Raw genomic sequence first — 23,380 nt, forward strand, 5'->3', positions numbered from 1 at the left:
ACGGTGTTTGCAGAACTCACAGCCTGCTACACTTGTGAAAAACAGAATGCTGTCCAGCTGTCCATCACTACTGTAAATACTAGACTATTTTAGGGGCATTTATATAAAAAATTAGAATGCAGGGTTAATAATAATAATAATTTTGACACAATAAATGAGAAATCCAGTCGATTTCCGATTTTCGTTTTTCAAATGCAGAAACAAAAAACAAAATATTTGCCGTTTTCCGTTTTTTCCAAGTCATCTTTTGAATCAAATAACCAATTATACATAAGCACATAGACCATTTTTGTTCAACCTCCCCTTGCTCAGAATATATATTTTTCATAGTCATGGCATGCTTTGTGTAAGAGCTATTCAAGATTGAAATATTAAATCCTATTATTTAAAACAAAAACAAAAAAAGTGTGGATTTTTATCCCTCCAACCCTGTTTCAGAATATACATTATTCAAAGTTATGGCATGCTTGGTTCAATAGCTATTTATGAGAGAAAACCGAATATCCACCAAATATCCAGTAAAAAACGAATTTAGCATCGGCGCTAAACCGAGCCCACGCCCTCTCAGAAGCCCTTCCCCTAACGTCTAGCCTAAAGTCCCCGGAGTCTCTACTTTGTGCGCATGGGCAGAGAAACTACCGCTTGTTATTATTGTAAGAATAATTCCTCTTATGAAAATGGCGTCGAGTCAGGGAGGTGTGGGAGCTGTAACGGCTCTTTCAAACCATCACTTATCCAACGGACCTCACTGGAACCCGGGGATCAACCAGCATCAGCTCCACACGGCCCGGAGTTTAGACCGCGCTCTGGAGGATGCTGTGTGCTCAGGGACGTTGAATCTTAGCGGGAGGAAGCTGAGAGACTACCCTGGACTGTGCTATGATCTTACTGATACAACGCAGGCAGGTGGGTTTCCGAAATGCTGGCTGCTCCTGAGACCCGCTGGCTTCAGCTGGTTGAACAAATAGGCGTGCCATGCAACAATGTAGCAAAATATGTATACAATTGAACGTGGTGCGCACTATTATATTAGCCTACCATGGGCTATTTTCACAAACAGCTATGTTTGATTAATAGTGCAATAGACACAGTGTTGCATTGGCTTTCTTATCGTGGTGTCTTCGCAAGGAATAGAATGGCTGAGCTGAATGTGTAAAAATGTGCCATAGTATTCACGTTATCTACAATTGTGATTGCAATGCCGCGGCAACGGCTTGTTTAGATGTTTTGGTCGTTTACTCCCCAATCGCTCCCTTGTTGATACCATATGCATGAATGAAATGACAAGCGCAACCCAGTCAGAGCGATAGAGCGGCTTTACATTAACCTACATTTAGATGGTGAGTAGCCTGGCTAGGTGAAGCAAATTATTAGCGAATGGGAAGATGAATCGTAAAACCTTACCCAATGAATATTTATGCATGTTCACTGAAAGGCTATTTTGTCTCCGGCAGACGAAGACAAAAGATACGCCGTCTCCATAGCCCCAATGATGGGTGTATAGGCGCATTACCCCCTTAGGGATGTACGAGATCGATTTGGATTGAACAGACACATTCGTTTAATTTCTGTTGAATCATAATTCTAGTAGCTTAATTTTAAGTGAACAGATATGAAATTAGTAAATGTATATTTTATTCTCAAGAGGTCAAATATCATATGTCGATTTGAGAGTACAATGTAGGCTATTCATGTGGTTGAACACATAGCAGGCCTATACTATACACTATCAATAGCCTGTGTATGTTTTGGCAGAATGAAGCATGAATTTGTCTTATGAAATGATGCTGCTGGTTTCCCACACTGCAGGGTCTATAATAGCCAACTGTACATCATGCACGTGTAACAGTATAACTTTAGACCGTCCCCTCGCCCCGACCCGGGCGCGAACCAGGGAACCTCTGCACACATCAACAACTGACACCCACGAAGCGTCGTTACCCATCGCTCCACAAAAGCCACGGCCCTTGCAGAGCAAGGGGCAACACTACATCTAGGTTTCAGAGCAAGTGACGTAACTGATTGAAACGCTACTAGCGCGTACCCGCTAACTAGCTAGCCATTTCACATCCGTTACACTCACCCCCCTTTCAACCTCCTCCTTTTCCGCAGCAACCAGTGATCCGTGTCACGGCACCAATGTAACAGTGTAACTTTAGACCGTCCCCTCGCCCCGACCCGGGCGCGAACCAGGGAACCTCTGCACACATCAACAACTGACACCCACGAAGCGTCGTTACCCATCGCTCCACAAAAGCAGAGCAAGGGGCAACACTACATCTAGGTTTCAGAGCAAGTGACGTAACTGATTGAAACGCTACTAGCGCGTACCCGCTAACTAGCTAGCCATTTCACATCCGTTACACACGTGGTGCCTGATTGTGTGGCCTCTGAAGCCAGGTGGTGGAATCATTGATGGTGGTGATGAGAGGCAGAATGCAGTTCAACATACTGAGCTCCATGCTTGTTATTACTTGGCTGGACAATTTCTAGGGCCTTCCTCTGACACCGCCTGGTGTAGAGGTCCTGGATGGCAGGTAGCTTTGCCCCAGTGATGTACTGGGCCGTACGCACTAACCTCTGTAGTGCCTTGCGGTCGGAGGCCGAGCAGTTGCCATACCAGGCAGTGATGCAAGCAGTCAGGATGGTGCAGCGGTAGAACCTTTTGAGGATCTGAGGACCCATGCCAAATCTTTTCAGTCTCTTGAGGGGGAATAGGTGTTGTCATACCCTCTTCACGACTGTCTTGGTGTGCTTGGACCATGTTAGTTTGTTGGTGATGTGGACACCAAGGAACTTGAAGCTCTCAACCGGCTCCACTACAGCCCCGTTGATGAGAAGGGGGTGTGCTCGGTCCTCTTTTTCCTGTAGTCCACAATCATCTCCTTTGTCTTGATCACGTTGAGGGAGAGGTTGTTTTCCTTGCACCACATGGCCAGGTCTCTGACCTCCTCCCCATAGGCTGTCTTGTCGTTGTCGGTGATCAGGCCTACCACTGTTGTGTCATCGGCAAACTTGATGATGGTGTTGGAGTCGTGCCTGGCCATGCAGTCATGAGTAAACAGGGAGTACAGAAGGGGACTGAGCACGCACCCCTGAGAGGCCCCTGTGTTGAGGATCAGTGTGGCGGATGTGTTGTTACCTAACCTTACCACCTGGGGGTAGCCCGTTAGGAAGTCCAGGATCCAGTTGCAGAGGGAGGTGTTTAGTCCCAGGGTCCTTAGCTTATTGATGAGGGCACTATGGTGTTGAATGCTGAGCTGTAGTCAATGAATAGCATTCTCACATAGCTTATTCCTTTTGTCCAGGTGGGAATGGGCAGTGTGGAGTGCCCAATAGAGATCATCTGTGGATCTGTTAGGGCGCTATGCAAATTGGAGTGGGTCTAGGGTTTCTGGGATAATGGTGTTGATGTGAGCCATGACCAGCCTTTTAAAGCACTTCATGGCTACAGATGTGAGTGCTACGGGTCGGTAGTCATTTAGGCAGGTTACCTTAGTGTTCTTGGGCACAGGGACTATGGTGGTCTGCTTAAAACATGTTGGTATTACAGACTCAGACAGGGAGAGGTTGAAAATGTCAGTGAAGACACTGGCCAGTTGGTCAGCGCATGCTCGGAGTACACGTCCTGGTAATTCGTCTGGCCCTGCGGCCTTGTGTGAATGTTGACCTGTTTAAAGGACTTACTCACATCGGCTGCGGAGAGCGTGATCACAGAGTCTTCTGGAACAGCTTGTGCTCTCATGCATGTTTCAGTGTTATTTGCCTCGAAACGAGCGTAGAAGTCATTTAGCTCGTCTGGTAGGCTCGTGTCACTGGGCAGCTCTCGGCTGTGCTTCCCTTTGTAGTCTGTAATGGTTTGCAAGCCCTGCCACATCCAACGAACACCAGAGCCGGTGTAGTATGATTCGATCTTAGTCCTGTATTGATGCTTTGCCTGTTTGATGGTTCGTCTGAGGGCATAGCGGGATTTCTTATAAGCTTCCAGGTTAGAGTCCCGCTTCTTGAAAGAGTCAGCTCTAGCCTTTAGCTCTGTGCGGATGTTGCCTGTAATCCATGTCTTCTAGTTGGGGTATGTACGCACGGTCACTGTGGGGATGACATCATCGATGCACTTATTGATGAAGCCAATGACTGATGTAGTGTACTCCTCAATGCCATCGGAGGAATCACGGAACATATTCCAGTCTGTGCTAGCAAAACAAAACAGTCCTGTAGCTTAGCATCTGCTTCATCTGACCACTTTTTTTATTGTTCGAGTTATTGGTGCTTCCTGCTTTAATTTTTGCTTGTTAGCAGGAATCAGGAGGATAGAATTATGGTCAGATTTGCCAAATGGAGGGCGAGGGAGAGCTTTGTATGCATCTCTGTGTGTGGAGTAAAGGTGGTCCAGAGTTTTTTTCCCTCTGGTTTCACCTTTAACATGCTGATAGAAATTTGATAAGACCGATTTATGTTTCCCTGCATTAAAGTCTCCGGCCACTAGGAGCGCCGCCTCTGGGTGAACGTTTTCCTGTTTGCTTGTGGCTGAATACAAATTGAGTGCAGTCATAGTGCCATCATCAGTCTGTGGTGGTATGTAGACAGCTACGAAAAATACAGATGAAAACTCTCTAGGTAGATAGTGTGGTCTACAGCTTATCATGAGATACTCTAACTCAGGTGAGCAAAACCTTGAGACTTCCTTAGATATTGTGCACCAGCTGTTTATTTACAAAAATACATAGTCCCCCACCCCTTGTCTTACCAGATGCTGCTGTTCTATTCTGCCGATACAGCATATAACCAGCCAGCTGTATGTTGATAATGTCGTCGTTCAGCCATGAATCCGTGAAGGACAAGATATTACAGTTTTGAATGTCCTGTTGGGAGTTTAATCTTCCACGTAGGTCATCGATTTTATTTTCCAAAGATTGCACGTTTGCTAGCAGAATGGAAGGCAGTGGGGGTTTATTCGATCGCCTACGAATTCTCAGAAGGCAGCCCGCCCACCGGCCCCTTTTTCTCCGACTTCTCTTCACGCAAATGACGGAGATCTGGGCCTGTTCCTGGGAAAGCAGTATGTCATTCAGGTTGGGCTCGTCGGACTCGTTAAAGGAAAAAAAGGATTCTGCCAGTTCGTGGTGAGTAATCGCAGTTCTGATGTCCAGAAGTTATTTTCGGTCATAAGAGACCGTATCAGCAACATGTACAAAATACGTTACAAACATCGCAAAGAAACAAACAAAAAACACAATTGGATAGGAACATGTAAAATGTTAACATTCACCTCCGGCGCCATCTTAGCTGGCAAGCCTGCAAAACAATCACTGAAGCTGGTGACTCATATCTCCCTAACTAGCTTTAAGCACCAGCTGTCAGAGCAGCTCAAAGATCACTGCACCTGTAAATAGCCGAACCAACTACCTCATCCCCATACTGTTATTTATTTTATTTATTTTTCTCCTTTGCACCCCAGTATCTCTACTTGCACGCTCATCTTCTGCACATCTATCACTCCATTGTTTAATTGTTATATTGTAATTATTTCGCCACTATGGCCTATTTATTGCCTTACCTCCCTTATCCTACCTCATTTGCACACACTGTATATATACTTTTTCTATTGTATTATTGACTGTATGTTTGTTTATTCCATGTGTAACTCTGTGTTGTTGTTTGTGTCGCACTGCTTTGCTTTATCTTGGCCAGGTCGCAGTTGTAAATGAGAACTTGTTCTCAACTGGCCTACCTGGTTAAATAAAGGTGAAATTAAAAAAAGCCGGCTGACACCGTTGGTAGACTTCAGAAAATCAAGCAATTACTGAATGTACTGAATAAGACTCACATTCCTTTCAATCTTTTACCAAGATTTGAGCAGAGATGCATATTTAGTTTATTTTTTAAAAAGTAGCACCAGTCAGGAGCATGCAGATACATTATTGTTGACATCAATTAAGCATAATGATTATGGCTCTAGATTGTAGGAAAAAGTAGTTTCATGTGCCTGAATTTTTTTCACTTCTCCAACTTACGCCACCTCCGGTCCACCCAAATCCTTCCTCACGTAATTTGTGCCCCCTCAGACTTTGGGGGTGTATGACTCTCCTGGTGTACAGTACTGTAGTGGGCTTAATCTGTCAATTATTCTGTGAATAAGACAGTGATCTAGTATGACAATGATTCTAAAGGGCTATTCATAATGTGCGTGTATGTGAAGTTGTCTGTTTTGGTTGCAGTCGTCTGCCGTCAAGGCCTCTGATGGAGTTAGTGCCCATGTGTTAAAACAAAACTAGCTGTTGTTTCTGTCAACCCCCTGTCAGCTCCTGAATTAACACACCCACTGTTTCCAAACAAGTCACTAGTTTCAGAGGAACAGAGTCTTCCTTTTGCAAACCCGGGGTAACTAACTCAAGAGGAAGTGACTGTATATGAGTTGGTTTGTGTTTCTGTGTGTTTGTATTTGTTGTTTGGGTGTCTATAATTATGTCATTGCATGGTCTTGGTGGGCAATGTAGGCTACTCGGGTGGGCTAGTTGACAAATACAAACACTGAGACGTTCACACAGGGCAGTGTGCCTGATGTCTCATAACAAGTGAAGGGGAAATGGCAAACACCAGCCTAGTCAGCAGCCTCTTGTTCAGATTGAAAATAGCTCCTAGCCTGTGATGTTAGGGAAATTATTTAAATCAGGTTTCACAAAGGCCTTAGTTAAAATGAATACAGAGAAATAAAGTTTGTTCCCACTGGGCACATACTGGTTTCTGTTGAACCAACGTGGAATAAACGTTGAATTGAGGTCTGTGCCCAGTGGGTTGTGATTTATTGTGTACATTTAGGTAAAGAAGTGTGTCCTATATGCAAGAATCCCCTCTACTTATACTGAACAAAAATATAAATGAAATGCAACATGCAAGAATTTCAAAGATTTTACTAAGTTACAGTTTATATAAGGAAATCAGTCAATTGAAATATATTAGGCACTAATCTATGAATTTCACATGACTGCGAATACAGATATGCATCTGTTGGTCACAGATACCTTAAAAAAAGTAGGGGCCTGAATCAGAAAACCAGTCAGTATCTGGTTTGACCACCTTTTGCCTCGTGGAGTGTGACACATCTCCTTCTCATAAAGTTGATTAGGCTGTTGATTGTGGCCTGTGGAATTTTGTCCCACTCCTCGTCAATGGCTGTGCAAAGTTGCTGGATATTGGCAGGAACTGGAACACGCTGTCGATCCAGACCATCCCAAACATACTCAATGGGTGACATGTATGGTGAGTATGCAGGCCATGGAAGAACTGTGACATTTTCAGCTTCCTGGAATTTTTTACAGATCCTTGCGACATGGGGCCGTGCAGATGAATGGGACGACAATGAGCCTCAGGATCTCGTCGCGTTATCTCTGCATTCAAATTGCCATAGATAGAATGCAATTGTGTTCGTTGTCCGTAGTTTATGCCTGCCCATACCATAACCCCACCGCCACCATGGGGCACTCTGTTCACAACGTTGACATCAGCAAACCACTCACACACACGACCCAATTCACATGGTCTGCAGTTGTGAGGCCGGTTGGACGTACTGCCAAATTCTCTAAAACAACGTTGGAGGCGGCTTATGGTAGAGAAATTAACATTCAATTCTCTGGCAACAGCTTTAGTGGACATTCCTGCAGTCAGCATTCCAATTGCACGCTCCCTCAACTTGAGATCTGTGGCATTGTGTTGTGACAACTGCACATTTTAGAGTGGCCTTTTATTGTCTCCAGCACAAGGTGCACCTGTGTAATGATCATGCTGTTTAATCATTTTATTGATATGCTACACCTGTCAGGTGGATGGATTATGTAGGGGAAAGGATGACTCACTAACAGGGATGTAAACAAATGTGTGCACAATTAGAGAGAAATAAGCTTTTTGTGTGTCCGAAAAATTTCTGTGATTTAAAAAAATATATATATTTTAGCTCATGAAACATGGGACCAACACTTTACATGTTGCCTTTTATTTATATATATATATATTTTTTTTTTTTCAGTGTAGATAGGAGAGACCTACAGTATGCCTACTAGACTGCATCAGAGATGTTCATTTATTCTAGCCTACTTTGAAGTGCTCTGTTTGAATTATACATGGAATGTTCCTTCAGCCAGCTAACGAGACACTTGTTGGTCTATTTTTGGAACGAGATGTATTCGTTAGCTGCTAAAAACAAACATACTAACTTCACAGTTTATCAGTTCTACAAATGATCTGACTGACTTCAATCTTGTGACATGATGACCGTGTGAGTTGGTTTCAGCACATAATAATAAGTGTTAAGTGTATACGTTGCTATGGTCTATCACTGGAGAAGAATACCAGAGCGATGTGTTAATTTTTTATTTTTTAAAGCATCATACCGAGTCATGAGAAGCTGTGAATACAGGAAGTTTGTGTGCACTATTTCTGGCATAGCTGTGTGTGTGTGTGTGTGTGTGTGTAGTGGTGACAGACCAGGCTTATTGTCTTATCAGGTAGGATGTAATGTTCCCATCAAAGGCAAGACCTGCCAGTGAGAAGTTACTTGACAAGTTATTTAAGTGTAAGGATAGTGAGGACCTGTGAAAGAAGAGAGATATGCCGTCCATGTTGAGATTGAATGCATGCAGTGTTGATAGTAATTTAGAGTATTGTTGCAGACAGTATATAAGGCAAGAAGACAATTGGCTGATTATACTGCTATGGGTGTGGTGTGTTTGGTCAGTGCTGCTACATTCACCCTTTTCTCTCCTCTACAAAAGGATATATTTGCTGTAGATTAGTTCTGCTAAAGGAAGTGAGGACAAGCAGTGCCTTTCAGATGGATAAAGAGGGCTGTTTTGTTTTATAGAAGGTGCATTTCCATTCACACATGATTGTAACACCTTGTAGTGTATAATGTGAGGATAGGTGAACAGTGGTGAAAAAGGCTTTTGTGTGAAAGGAGTAGGCTCTGCCATTTTTTTTGCCATTTTCCACAAGGGATTCCTCTTGATGATGACTTTGTCATCTTTGAGAGAGAAGAAATGGAAGGCATACATTGTTTAAGCTGGCATTATCAAATCCTCCATTAAATCTCGACTGGCAGATGGAGATAGTCCTGTTCAAAGAACACTGTTGGGATGAAAGGAGAAATGCGTCAGTTGCATGAATGTGTTCTATTTCTACGCTGGTTTTAAGTCCAAGTACATGACTTCTGGTTCAGAAAAAGAAACCTCTCTATTTTAGTTTTAGGACGATTGAGTCAGTAGTACTTTGAATAGCAGTTGACAGACGGATCATGTAAAGAGAAGGTTTTAATGAATGTGATTTCTTTATCCAGGATACTGTAAGTCAGTAGACAATTCTTGCACATGACACTGACAGTCATGACATGAAAATAATTGTCATTAGTTCAGAAAAACACATTACAGATAGATGGTTGGACGAACCAGGGCAGGCACTTTGGTAAGATTCTCTTCTTCATGGAGGATCTGTTCATGGTCATTTCCATGTAGAAGGACACATGAGCACCAGGGCATTTCCCATGTAAAAGGACACATGGGCACCAGGGCATTTCCCATGTAAAAGGGATGTAATCTTATTGTGTTATTTTTTTATTTAGCAAATATTTTCTTTACTCTATTTCTTGAACTGCATTGTTGGTTTAAGGGCTTGTAAGTATGCATTTCACAGTAAGGTCTGCACTTGTTGTACTCAGTGCATGTGACACTTTCATTTGAATATAGGGCCTCACAGAATAGCAAATATAACCTAACCTGACCTTATCAGGTAGAAACTCTAGCAGTTTCTCAATATGCATATTACCGTGCTCCATGCTCTGAGTGCATTCTCCAAGGATGTTCTTATGAGGACGAGAGTGTGGACAACGCATAAAACATGGATATATTAACATATCACGATATGCCAGATGATTCTGTGTTGTATGATGTAGCATTAATATTTTCCTTCACTAGAACTAAGGGGCCTAGCCCAAACCACGAAAAACAGCCCCAGACCATTATTCCTCCTCCACCAAACTTTACAGTTGGCACTATGCATTCGGGCAGGTAGAGTTCTCCTGGCATCCGCCAAACCCAGATTTGTGATTCATCACTCCATAGAAGGCGTTTCCACTGTTCCAGAGCCCAATGGCAGTGAGCTTTACACCCACTCCAGCCGACGCTTGGCAATGCGCATGGTGATCTTTGGCTTATGTGCGGCTGCTCGGCCTTGGAAACCCATTTCATGAAGCTTGCTTCCAGAGGCAGTTTGGAACTCAGTAGGGAGTGTTGCAACCGAGGATAGAATTTTTACGCGTTTCAGCACTTGGCGGTCCCGTTCTGAGCTTGTGTGGCCTACCATTTCACGTCTGAGCTGTTTTGTGTCGGCCAAAAAGCAGGAATCCACTCTTCCCAAAAATATCACTCCCACCGGGTCAAACTCTTCTCTGGTAGGATTCTACCACACCTGTCGCCGCAGGTAGACCCACTTCGTCCTGGTCTGGCTCAACTTCAGAGTGCTCACCACTGCCAACCTACTCCATTTCGAGATCCTCAAGGAGAGCAAGAAGACCTAAAGTGACGTTTTTACTTGGTTTGTATTCAGAAGACGAAGATGTGTACTCCGGAGACAAAGGTCTAAACTTAGCGGCATTCTTAAGCTTTCACGTCATTGAGCTTGGGCCAGGAAACACGAGAAATGGACATTAGACAGGTGGAAATTTGAGATTTTTTGTTCCAACCGCCGTGTCTTTGTGAGATGCAGAGTAGGTGAACGAATTATCTCCACGTGTGGTTCTCACCATGGAAGAGGTGTAATGGTGCTTTGCTGGTGACCCTGTCAGTGATCTATTTATTATTCAAGGCACAGCATGGCTACCACAGCATTCTGCAGCGATACGCCATCCCATCTGGTTTGCACTTAGTGGGATTATCATTTGGTTTTCAACACAACAATGTCCCAACACACCTCCAGTCTAAGGGCTATTTGACCAAGAAGGAGAGTGATGGAGTGCTGCATCAGATGACCTGGCCTCCACAATCACCCAACCTCAACCCAATTGAGATGGTTTGGGATGAGTTGGACCGCAGAGTGAAGAAAAAGCAGCCAACAAGTGCTCAGAACTCCTTCAAGACTTGTGAAGCTGGTTGAGAGAATGCAAAGCTGTCATCAAGGCAAAGGGTGGGTATTTGTTTAACACTTTTTTTTAAACTACATGATTCTGTGTTATTTCATAGTTTTGATGTCTTCACTATTTTTCTACAATGTAGAAAATAGTAAAATAAAGAAAAACCCTTGAAAGAGTAGGTGTGTCCAAACTTTTGACTGGTACTGTAACTTAGGGCGGGGCGCACAATTGGCTCAGGGTCGTCCGGTTTGGCCGGTGTAGGCCGTCATTGTAAATAAGAATTTGTTCTTAACGGACTTGCCTACTTAAATAAAAAAATGTATTCAGACCCTTTGCTATGAGACTCAATTGAGCTCAGGTGCATCCCGTTTTCCATTGATCATCCTTGATGTTTCTACAACTTGATTGGAGTCCACCTGTGGTAAATTCAATTGATTGGACATGATTTGGAAAGGCACACACCTGTCTATATAAGGTCCCACAGTTGACAGCGCATGTTAGAGCAAAAACAAAGCCACAAGGTCGAAGGAATTGTCCATAGAGCTCCGAGACGGGATTGTGTCGAGGCACAGATTTGGGGAAGGGTACCAAAAACTTTCTGCAGCATTGAAGGTCCCCAAGAACACAGTGGCCTCCATCATTCTTAAATGGAAGAAGTTTGGGACCACCAATACTCTTCCTAGAGCTGGCTGCCTGGGCAAATTGAGCAATCGGGTGAGAAGGGCCTTGGTCAGGGAGGTGACCAAGAACCCAATGGTCACTGACAGAGCTCCAGATTTCCTCTCTGGAGCTGGGAGAACCTTCCAGAAGGACAACCATCTCTGCAGCACTCCAACAATCAGGCCTTTTATGGTAGAGTGGCCAGATGGAAGCCACTCCTCAGTAAAAGGCACATGACAGCCCGCTTGGAGTTTGCCAAAAGGCACTTAAAGAATCTCAGACCATGAAAAAAAAAAAGATTATCTGGTCTGATGAAACCAAGATTGAAATCTTTTGCCTGAATGCCAAGCATCACACCTGGAGGAAAACAGGCACCATCCCTACGGAGAGTCATGGTGGTGACAGCATCATGCTGTGGGGATGTTTTTCAGCGGCAGGGACTGGTAGACTAGTCAGGACCGAGGGAAAGATGAATGGAGCAAAGTACAGGGAGATCCTTGATGAAAACCTGCTCCAGAGTGCTCAGGACCTCAGACTGGGGTGAAGGTTCACCTTCCAACAGGACAACGACCCTAAGTACACAGCCAAGACAACGCAGGAGTGGCTTCGGGACAAGTCTCTGAATGTCCTTGAGTGGCCCAGCCAGAGCCCGGACTTGAACCCGATCGAACATCTCTGGAGAGACCTGAAAATAGCTGTGGCAGCGACGCTCCCCATCCAGCCTGACCGAGTTTGAAAGGATCTGCAGAGAAGATTTGGAGAAACTCTCCAAATACAGGTGTGCCAAGCTTGTAGCGTCATACCCAAGAAGACTCGAGAGTGTAATCGCTGCCAAAGGTGCTTCAACAAAGTACTGAGTAAAGGGTCTGAAGACTTATGTAAATAAGGTACTGTTTATTTTATTTTTAATATATTTACAAACATTTCTTAAAACCTGTTTTGTCATTATGGGGTATTGTGTGTAGCTTAAGGAACAATACAATATATATATTTTTTTTTGAATAAGCCTGTAACAAAAAATTAGGAAAAGGTCAAGGGGTCTGAATACTTTTCGAATGCACTGTAGTTTATGTTTGAATAAAATCTATTATACAGTATGTAGGCAATTTTGATTGATGCTTTAAGCACTGAAATGTAAAAATGAAGACACACACATGACTAAAGAGGGAGCCAGAAACCAATACAACCTAACCAGAAGAAAAAACACAGTTCCCCGCTGCTGCTAGCCTTCGTGGATTCTGATACACCAGAGGTCAGCAACCTTTTCCATTTGGAATGCCATGTTATTGTACCATTTCTACTGATCCGCGTGCTAGTTATGATTTCATATGCAAATTTTGGAACAGTTTCATTTCATTATAAAAAAAAGTCTTCATATCGCGAAATCAATGTCATGTGGTTAATACAAATTATATCTCAATGACAATGATACAACTCTAAAAGTAACTTATTGCCATTACCAATATGTAAAAATAGCCTACATAAAGCCAACAAAAACATTGCAGCTTGCAGGTAGAAAATATCCTCATAAAAATAAATATCCTATGAATCACTTTGGCTATGCATGGCCAGTCAGCAAGGAACTTGAAACATTGTATCAACTATTAACCTGGATACAGCCGGAGGTTCACTCTAGCACCATTGTGTAAAATGGTCTGAGCCCTCAGTTTCCTGTGCCAGCGAGCTCTGTACAGACAGACACAGCCGTAGGCTAATTGCGCAAGAGATGAGTAATCAGGCAGGCATTTTTTTCTTTTTCACAGGATCATCCCCGCGGCCTCAGCAATGGACTAGTCCACTGAGACAGGCGTGAATCAGACCGGTGGCTCGTGCGCCATAACATTTAAAAAATATATATCGACCAAACAATCGACCTGTCAACTAAACGGGGTCAACCCCTGATGACAGAACCCCTGATGACAGAACCCTGTATATAATATACTCCATAGATAAACCTCCCAGATGGAATCCTCAGCAGACAGAACTCTCAAACAGAATCATTAAAGATGGAATGCTGGAGCATGAAACCACACCACAGAATACAATCAAGAGTACTTTGAGAATGCTTCACAACTTAGAGCAGCACAGCAACAGTGTTGTAAAATAATTAGAAGAAAAATGCTATTTCCATTGTTCTTAAGTGGTTGGGTCCTTGCAGGAGCTGTCAACATAGACCTAGGCCATGTGTTCATGCAAAACTCATGAGTTGGAGCTTGTGTGTGTGTGTGTGTGTGTGTGTGTGTGTGTGTGTGTGTGTGTGTGTGTGTGTGTGTGTGTGTGTGTGTGTGTGTGTGTGTGTGTGTGTGTGTGTGTGTGTGTGTGTGTGTGTGTGTGTGTGTCGTATTTACGTGAGATGCATACAAAGAATGAGAAAGGCAAGCTGACACAAAGGTGTATGTGTGTGTTTGCAGTATGTTGTTGACAGTTTGCCGGCAGTCCAGTTTGTTTTCCCATGGCAATGTGTGAGCTGTAAGCCGATGCCCTGACCTTGGAGGGAGGCTGGAGAGCAGAGGCCCAACCTGGCCAGATGTTTGAGCCAACATGCTGCTGCATGACCCTACTCTACGCTATGCAACTCCACCCTACCCCAAAGGGCACCAACACACTGCACTGCACATACAGGAGAACGAGAGAGACTTTCCCTCCAACAAAAAACAATGATAGGATGGGGGTAAATGCTGTAGATATAGGATATTTGAACATGAACATTTGGTTGTTTGATTGTGTCGTGACTCCTGAGCACTATAGTATTTCACTGTCAGTTGAAATTTGGCTACAGTGGTGAAGCTTGACTTTCTGTCATGTGATCACTTACCCTCTTTTGTTTTCATTGGTTGTATGGTTATACTGGACACCAGCACCCTCCATAGTCCCCTCAACTACAGTACCAACACCCTCCATAGTCCCCTCAACTACAGTACCAACACCCTCCATAGTCCCCTCAACTACAACACCACCTCCCACACACACCAACACCCTCCATAGTCCCCTCAACTACAGTACCACCTCCCACACACACCAACACCCTCCATAGTCCCCTCAACTACAGTACCACCTCCCACACACACCAACACCCTCCATAGTCCCCTCAACTACAGTACCACCTCCCACACACACCAACACCCTCCATAGTCCCGTCAACTACAGTACCACCTCCCACACACACCAACACCCTCCATAGTCCCGTCAACTACAGTACCACCTCCCACACACACCTACACCCTCCATAGTCCCGTCAACTACAGTACCACCTCCCACACACACCAACACCCTCCATAGTCCCGTCAACTACAGTACCACCTCCCACACACACCAACACCCTCCATAGTCCCGTCAACTACAGTACCACCTCCCACACACACCAACACCCTCCATAGTCCCGTCAACTACAGTACCACCTCCCACACACACCTACACCCTCCATAGTCCCGTCAACTACAGTACCACCTCCCACACACACCAACACCCTCCATAGTCCCCTCAACTACAGTACCACCTCCCACACACACCAACACCCTCCATAGTCCCCTCAACTACAGTACCACCTCCCACACACACCAACACCCCCTCCATATACACACGTAAACACTCTTAGATTTTCCCAGCCGACCAAATCGCACAACCCACCACTCCCACACTCACACGTATAAATACACATTCCGCTGGCTCCAGAATGCTAACACTTTCCCATTTTGCGCGCACATATTGACTCAGGAAGCTGCCACACTCTTGGCAATCTGATTGGGATTCTCACAGATGGCTGAAAATCCCAACTCCCATTTCGCCCCTCGGGGTTCTGTGTAGATTACCTAGTCTGCCTCAACATGTCTGGGGGAAAAACAGTCTGAACACATGCATGCCTGTCAGACAGACCTGAGTTCTGTTGTTAAATATTTTGTTGATAAAGTCTACGTGCTCGTTGTTAACATACAATAACATTAAAGTGAATCATATATCAGTCTTTTTGCCATTGACAATATTATGTTTCCAAAACGGTTGATTTATAAATTCTATGCCACTTTTGCATTAATTGACCCTTATCCATGCTAGTCCATTGACCCTTATCCATGCTAGTCCATTGACCCTTATCCATGCTAGTCCATTGACCCTTATCCATGCTAGTCCATTGACACTTATCCATGCTAGTCCATTGACACTTATCCATGCTAGTCTACTAATTTGTTTCAAGTAACAGAAAGGATCATGTGAGAAGGTTAATCCAGTACACAAAATGAAATGACGGAGGCCGATATTAGGCGAGAAGAGTTCCCACCGTCACCCCCCTGTTTCTGTTGATGCCTGGTGTGCTTCAGACGGCTGATAATTCTATTAAGGACAGAATTCTATTAAGGACAGAATTCTATTAGGGACTTTTAGCTCGGTCCAAATGAATGTGATTAGCTGAGGAGAACATTGCTTAGAATGTGTTTAATTTGGAGCCATGTGTGTGCTGTGGTAACGGCAGAGGGCCCTGTGTGCGGAGCAACTGCCCACAGGTCATCTCCCTCCATCAGCAGCTAGCATTCGGGAGATACACATCAAATTAGCCTAGCAGCCCCAGTCAACCAACCACTGATACGATACTGTCTCCTTTGTTAAGCTGCTTTGCAGGAAAGGCAAACGGACTGAGTTGGTACATTTCATTGGAGCCAAGCTCTCTTGCTCCATACAATGTACCATGGTCGCATAATACATTTTAAGACAAGAATTTACACTAAAAACTGAATTGAAAGGAAATGTTCCAGTAAAAGGTGACATTTTGTGCCTCCTCTTCATCCACCAACGGTGTTCTACCCTAACCTTGGTGATAAATGGCAGCCATTTTGCAGCCCGAGCGCACCCCACGCCTCAATGCCTTATGGCTAAGTGAAGATTTATTCTGCCACTACCGGAGGGGTAATTATCTGATGGTAGAAGCGGATTGTATGAGCTAAATGTCGTGGTTTGGTTAAGTCTAGTTCATACTTCCACTAAAATCAAGCCTTGCCTAGTCACATATCAAGCCTATCTTAAGGCTAATTTACATCGGTCTGTTGCGAGACGATAGACCACATCCACTGGAGAAGGTGTGAACGGGGCATTACCTATTCACATTACACTACAAGTTCATTCAACCCTCCTGTCTCCTCCTGCTCTCAGCGTCACTACCAGCCAGGCTTAATCTATTAGTCTCAATGTCCTTTGAATAAAAGAGCCCTTTCTGGACTTGATGAAGAGGCTGCAGCATGATGGTTTGGCTGGGGGGGTAGTCAGCCTGGCCGGCTGTGTTTTGCTGGAACTCTGTGGGCACTAACAAAGGGCCTGCTGTCTGCCTGCCTGCCTGCCTGCCTCCCTGCTCCTGCCACAGATGGCGTTTGGTCAGGGGCAAGGATGGAGACAGAGAAATGGACAGCATCACAAAAGCAAAGCAGCACTCTTCTCCCCACCCCCTTCGTCATCGACCCCGTGCGCTTCAAACGCTCCCCAAACAATAGTGGCTGGGTCTTTGTTTAGCCCAGCAGGGGGGGGTCGGGGTCCCTTCATGTACAGATGGGAGCCTGCATCATCAAAACCTCCAGTTGTAGAAGAGGGCCTGGGCCAACTTTGGTCTTCCCCTCAGGGGGAAAGGGGAATGTCTGTTAGTTGATTTTATTTTTAATGGGAGAGATCCCTTTGCCTTTACATTCACAGCACATCCACCCGACCTTTCTCTTCCTGTACATATTAGCAGAAGAGCGACGTGATGCTCGAGTCTGCCTCTCTCATATCTGTCTCTTATGTCTTTCTAGCCGGTCTGTCTGCTCCCATGATCCTCTCTGTCTTTCCCCCAGCTTTGTCTGTCTATCTCTCTCTGTCAGTCAGCCATTCTCACTGTCTGTGTCTGTGGGTACGGTCTGGGTTATGTTGAGTCAGTCAGTGAAAAGGGGGATACGTAGTCAGTTGTACAACTGAAATGTGTCTTCCGCATTTAACCCAACCCCTCTGGATCAGAGGTGCGGGGGGCTGCCTTAGTCGACATCCACGTCATCTTGGCCCGGGGAACTGCCTTGCTCAGGGGCAGAACGACAGATTTTTACCTTGTTAGCTCGGGGATTCTATTCCGCAACCTTTCAGTTACTGGCCCAACGCTCCAGGTAGTTAGGCCCTGTGTGCCTGGGCTATGTGAGAGAACAAAGGCCTGTAGGATGAACTGTTCTCACACGGCGCTCCCATGCAACGCTCTGACATCACAGGATTGGGACGAGGGGGTAATATCTACACACACATACATGCGTTTTCATGCCAGAAAGGGGAAATCAATGCTTACCTATGCTGTACAACATGAATGATGCGTGTAGAAAGACTAGCTCTCAGCATAGAATTGGCCGCAAAGCCTTTACTAGCTGTTAAAGCTGTGCCGGACACCTTAAGCTTCCCATTAGGGGGTCCAAGAGAGAATTTATCTGTCTGTATGTTTATTTATTTTTTATTTTATTGAACCTTTATTTAACTAGGCAAGTCAGTTAAGAACAAATTCTTATTTACAATCACGGCCTACCCCGGCCCAACCCTAACCCGGACAACGCTGGGCCAATTGTGCGCCGCCCTATGGGACTCCCAATCCCGGCCGGTTGGGATACACCCTGGAATCGAACCAGGGTCTATAGTGACTCCTCTGGCACTGAGATGTGATGCCTTAGACCGCTGCACGACTCGGGAGCCCTGATATGTCTCTGTGTTTAGTCTGAGCGACCGAGATAAAGACAGTATTGGCTATGTGTTTGTGTGGGAGAGAAAAGAGATGTTCCTGTCTCCTGAATCTACATGACTCTACATACATGCATACAGTACTTCCCAAAAGATATGGGCTTGTATTCAGTTAAGCCAATTAATGTATTGCTCAATAGTTTATTTGGTGCTGCTGTACTTGTGTACTTGTATGTAATAATGGAGATGGTGTGTGTGTGAGCAGCCACAAAGAGAGTAATTGAAAAGCCTGTGCTGTGTGTGTTTACCAGGGGCTGTGCAGCTCATTAAACGGGTCTCTAATTACTGTATCAGCTCAGGCCCCAGCACACACAGGCCCACATGGGCCAATGAAACCTGCATCAGCAGAGACGCATCAGCAGAGACGCATCACCACATGAAAATATGTGTGTCGAAGTGCATGAGTTTCTGGGAATGGGCGTGTCTTAATGCATCTCATAAATGTGTCAGAGTTTGTGTGAATAAACACATGTTTCTTTAGAAACAGGGCAAACAAAGAGTAAATCGACTCGCAACCTTCCAATGTTTATGAGATTTGGGTGCAAGGACATGAGATAATTTAAGGTCCATCTACTGACCTGGCAGGGCTCCAGTCTAACATTTCCCAACCCATGATTTGGTGGCACCATTTGTGGTTGTTGTTGTGGCGTATAGTTAGATGGTTGCTTCTGTTTGCTGTGAGGAAACAATCTAATCTTATTTCTGAAAGTCACATTTTCATTCAACCGGCATCTTAGAAGGTCATTCACAGTGCTTTATTAAGAAGTGAAATAGACTACTGAGATGGTTTTCAACAAATGTTTTATTTAACATGGTGTGATTCAAAATATTTGAATGTGCAACCTAATCCAGTGATTGTCATGAATTGTAAGTTGACAATGTTATATTTTACTGTTAAAATAGGGCTCCAGAATGTTCCGATGTTTTTGTTGTTCAGTAGATTAATTTGCTTGCATCTATGCGCACTGATATCAAAGGCTACTTTATTCGGGGCTAATTCACCACCTCAGTAGGTGGAAACTCAAAACACATTCGCTAGATCGCTAACTCTAAAAATAATAGCCACTGCTAATAGCCATGCATTAATCTAACAGTACATGTAATGTCCCAAATATCTTTGCAGTTGTAGCCTAGACTACTACCTAATGAGGCCTATGCAATCGCAAAATGGCCGACGTGCATTTTGCGCGCTCTGTATCTCAAAGCCATATCAAATATATTGGTTGTAAAATAGTCGCTATTGAGCTCAAACATTATACCTACACAAAACTGAGAACCTCTTCGACTGTGACAACAGTTGCTGTGTTTTCCCCCGCAATTGGATTTTACAATATACAGTCAGACCACATTTTCTTTCTCACTGGGCAGCTGTATCGCTGTGTCACCGGCCGTAGCTAGTAATGTGGCCCATTTTTCTTCCCTCCCAAGATTATATTTCAGGTAGGATAACAGCTAACACAGGAAATAACTAATATTGGTAGCCATATACGCTGAGGGTACAAAATATTAGGAACACCTTTCTAATATTGAGTTGCATCCCCTTTTGCCCTCAGAACAGCCTCAATTAATTAATGGCATGGACTCTACAAGGTTTTGAAAATGTTCCACAGGGATACTGGCCCATGTTGACTCTGTTTCCCACAGTTGTGTCAAGTTGGCTGGATGTCCTTTGGGTGGTGGACCATTCTTGAGATCACATGGGAAACTTGAGTGTGAAAAACCCAGCAGTGGTGCAGTTCTTGACTCAAACCGGTGCACCTGGCACCTACTACCATACCCCGTTCAAAGTTACTTAAATCTTTTGTCTTGCCCATTCATCCTCTGAATGGCACACATCCATGTCTCAAGGTTTAAAAATCCTTATTTTAACCTGTCTCATCCCCTTCATCTACACTGATTTGATGTGGATTTAACAGGTGACATCAATAAAGGATCATAGCTTTCACCTGGTCAGTCTGTCATGGAAAGAGCAGGTGTTCCTAATGTTTTGTGCACTCAGTGTAGATGTCACTGTGATACAGTCTACTCAATGGGGAGAGCATTAACGGCAAAAGCACTGAGACACAGTGTCCCTCGCTCCTGTTTTCCAAGCACTGCTATCCCACAATGCCGTGGGAAGTAGCTACAAGTGTAGCCAATGTCAGGGGGTGACAGTCACAGCAAGCACACTCATGCAACGCATACAAGCACTCTTCAGTACTTTCATCAAAAACAAACAGTTGTCAGTTTTACTAACTGAAACTGTACAATTATTCTGTGTAAAATTAACAGGGAAATCTGACTCATCCTCTCTGGCCAAGTCCAAACTCTCGCGGTAGTTCAATGGTAAACTCGTCAATAAAACTGGTTGCTACTGCGACCCGTAAAACAAGGAAGTAGCCAGGAGCCAATCATAAGACTGGGCGGGTTTTCCCAGGGCGGTTCTTGCATGCTCAGGTAAGAACCGTCCAGGGCGGGTCGCAGTCAGACCATATCGAGCGAAACTGCTGCAGGCAGAAACTTTAATTACAGGAATCATGAGCAACTTATCATGGTTTTAGCCTCCCCAAAAAATAGGATGTTTTTAAGTGAGGTGACCATGTACAATGTTCAGCTCGCACTAATGCCAATAATTAAAATGAAATGGTCACAGTCTGGAGCCCTGCTTTGGTCAGGACTATTTTTCATTCTGATTAAATCACCTAAAACAGAGTATGTAGGTCAAGGTTGTGGTGATTAATGAGGGCTGGGGGTTGCATCTCTGCTGGGGTCCACTGCCCCCAAACAATGCTGTGGGCCTGCTCTCTCCCCTCATCCCCTCTGGCTATTAGAGGAGAAGAGCCCTACATGTATCCATTTGCAGCGCTGTCTCTGGAGAGGTGTAAGTGATACATCCTCAGTTTGGGGGGCAGGTTGTGAGTGGGAGTGATATAGGGTGACCCTTCTGTGGAGGGAGATGGTCCATGGAGGGGTGACGTAGGGCAGGGAGATTATACCCCCCTCTGGTACACAGCTGAGACGATGGGTACCCCTCCCCGTCCCTTTCCATCATGAGCAGCCCTGAAACACAACCCTTCCACTTGAAAAGCTGTGAAATAGGCCACGGTAGCGACTAATGTGATTTCTCTACTTTACAGAAACACACACACTAAGCAGTAAGGCAGCATCAGGGGTTAGTGTGTGTGTGCTAGCCCACAACCATGGTATAAGATCTATTGGTGTATTTGCCTGGCTGTCTCTGTGATGTGGCCAGGGTTATACAGCAGTCCTCTCAGGCATCACATGCCCCACCTCTCTGGCTGTGCTGTGCTGTTGAATAGGAGGTTGAGGATTAGAGAAGTCACTGTCACATGGGGTTCCCATCACTGCCTTTGTCTTGTCTTGTCTTGTCTGTCTGTCTGTCTGTCTGTCTGTCTGTCTGTCTGTCTGTCTGTCTGTCTGTCTGTCTGTCTGTCTGTGTCTGTCTGTCTGTCTCTCTGTGTCTGTCTGTCTGTCTCTCTGTGTCTGTCTGTCTGTCTGTCTGTGTCTGTCTGTCTGTCTCTCTGTGTCTGTCTGTCTGTCTCTCTGTGTCTGTCTGTCTGTCTCTCTGTGTCTGTCTGTCTGTCTGTCTGTCTGTGTCTGTCTGTGTCTCTGTCTGTGTCTGTGTCTGTGTCTGTGTCTGTGTCTGTGTCTGTCTGTCTCTCTGTCTGTCTCTCTGTCTGTCTGTCTGTCTGTCTGTCTCTCTGTCTGTCTGTCTGTCTGTCTGTCTCTCTGTCTGTGTCTGTCTGTCTGTCTGTCTGTCTCTCTGTCTGTGTCTGTCTGTCTGTATATGTCTGTCTCTGTCTGTCTGTCTCTGTCTGTCTGTCTGTCTGTCTCTCTGTCTCTGTCTGTCTCTCTGTGTCTGTCTGTCTGTGTCTGTCTGTCTGTGTCTGTCTGTCTGTGTCTGTCTGTCTGTGTCTGTCTGTCTGTGTCTGTCTGTCTGTGTCTGTCTGTCTGTGTCTGTCTGTCTGTGTCTGTCTGTCTGTCTGTGTCTGTCTGTCTGTCTGTGCCAAACCAAAGGACTGTGTTGCCAGGTCTAGATAAAGATTATCACTAACGAATGCATTATGTAATTATTAGAACAATTCTTTCTATGTTTGGCAAGGATGGGGTTTAGCTTAGGTTGAGGAACTGGTGTCTTCTTCTCTTCCTGTGTTGCTCTGAATGATTCCTCCCGGTGCTGTGCTCTACATGTCTACAGCCAAGGTGATGATAGGGTGTGGAGAAAATCAATGGGACTCTTAAGACATGGAGCACATAGGAAGGGGATTTCAGATACACATGGAGAGTTGTGGGTAATGTAGTTTGGTTTGGGGACACCCATTTCCCACATTGTGTGGGTGCTGGCTCTATATCCCATAATGGCTGAAATCTAGGCCAGCTCTGAGTGCATGCCTGAGCTCATCGCTCGCTCTTTTTCTCTCTTGCGCTCGCTCTCATATGCGTGTCAGTCGTATGCTGACCTCACTGAATGGGTGCCCAGGTTTCCTGCAGGAACGGGCTGGTGCTGCTGCTGTGGTTGACCGGTGAGAGGCAAGAAGGGTCTCTTCTATTATGGTAATCACTAATCCTCATGTTGTGGAATGGAAAAGCACACAGTCTCCAGACCCTAGTTGACTAACTGGCATTCCTTCTCACTGATGAAGTGGGTCAAGTTCACCTGTCAAGGATATTGAATTAGCATTATTCATTATTCTACAAGGACACTGACTTTGATATTATATTGGAATAAGTGTAGGTATACAGTACCAGTCAAAAGTTCAGACCCTCCTATTCATTCCAGGGTTTCTATATTTTGACTATTTTCTACATTGTAGAATAATGGTGAAGACATCAAAACTATGAAATAACACATATGGAATCTTGTAGTAACCAAAAATG

General features: G+C 44.7%; 1 protein-coding gene across 1 annotated transcript in view; it reads left to right on the forward strand.

Annotated features, from left to right (window-relative positions):
- The first annotated feature begins 677 nt into the window (after positions 1-677).
- The window catches only part of LOC120057561 (leucine-rich repeat and calponin homology domain-containing protein 2-like), a 67,468-nt gene continuing 44,765 nt past the window's right edge, over positions 678-23,380 (forward strand). Inside the window, exon 1 of the mRNA XM_039006147.1 lies at positions 678-906. Within this exon, the coding sequence (XP_038862075.1) occupies positions 678-906 (229 nt within the window). The remainder of the gene's footprint in view (positions 907-23,380) is intronic.

This window comes from Salvelinus namaycush, chromosome 12 (genome assembly GCF_016432855.1).
Source record: "Salvelinus namaycush isolate Seneca chromosome 12, SaNama_1.0, whole genome shotgun sequence".
Lineage (NCBI taxonomy): Eukaryota > Metazoa > Chordata > Actinopteri > Salmoniformes > Salmonidae > Salvelinus > Salvelinus namaycush.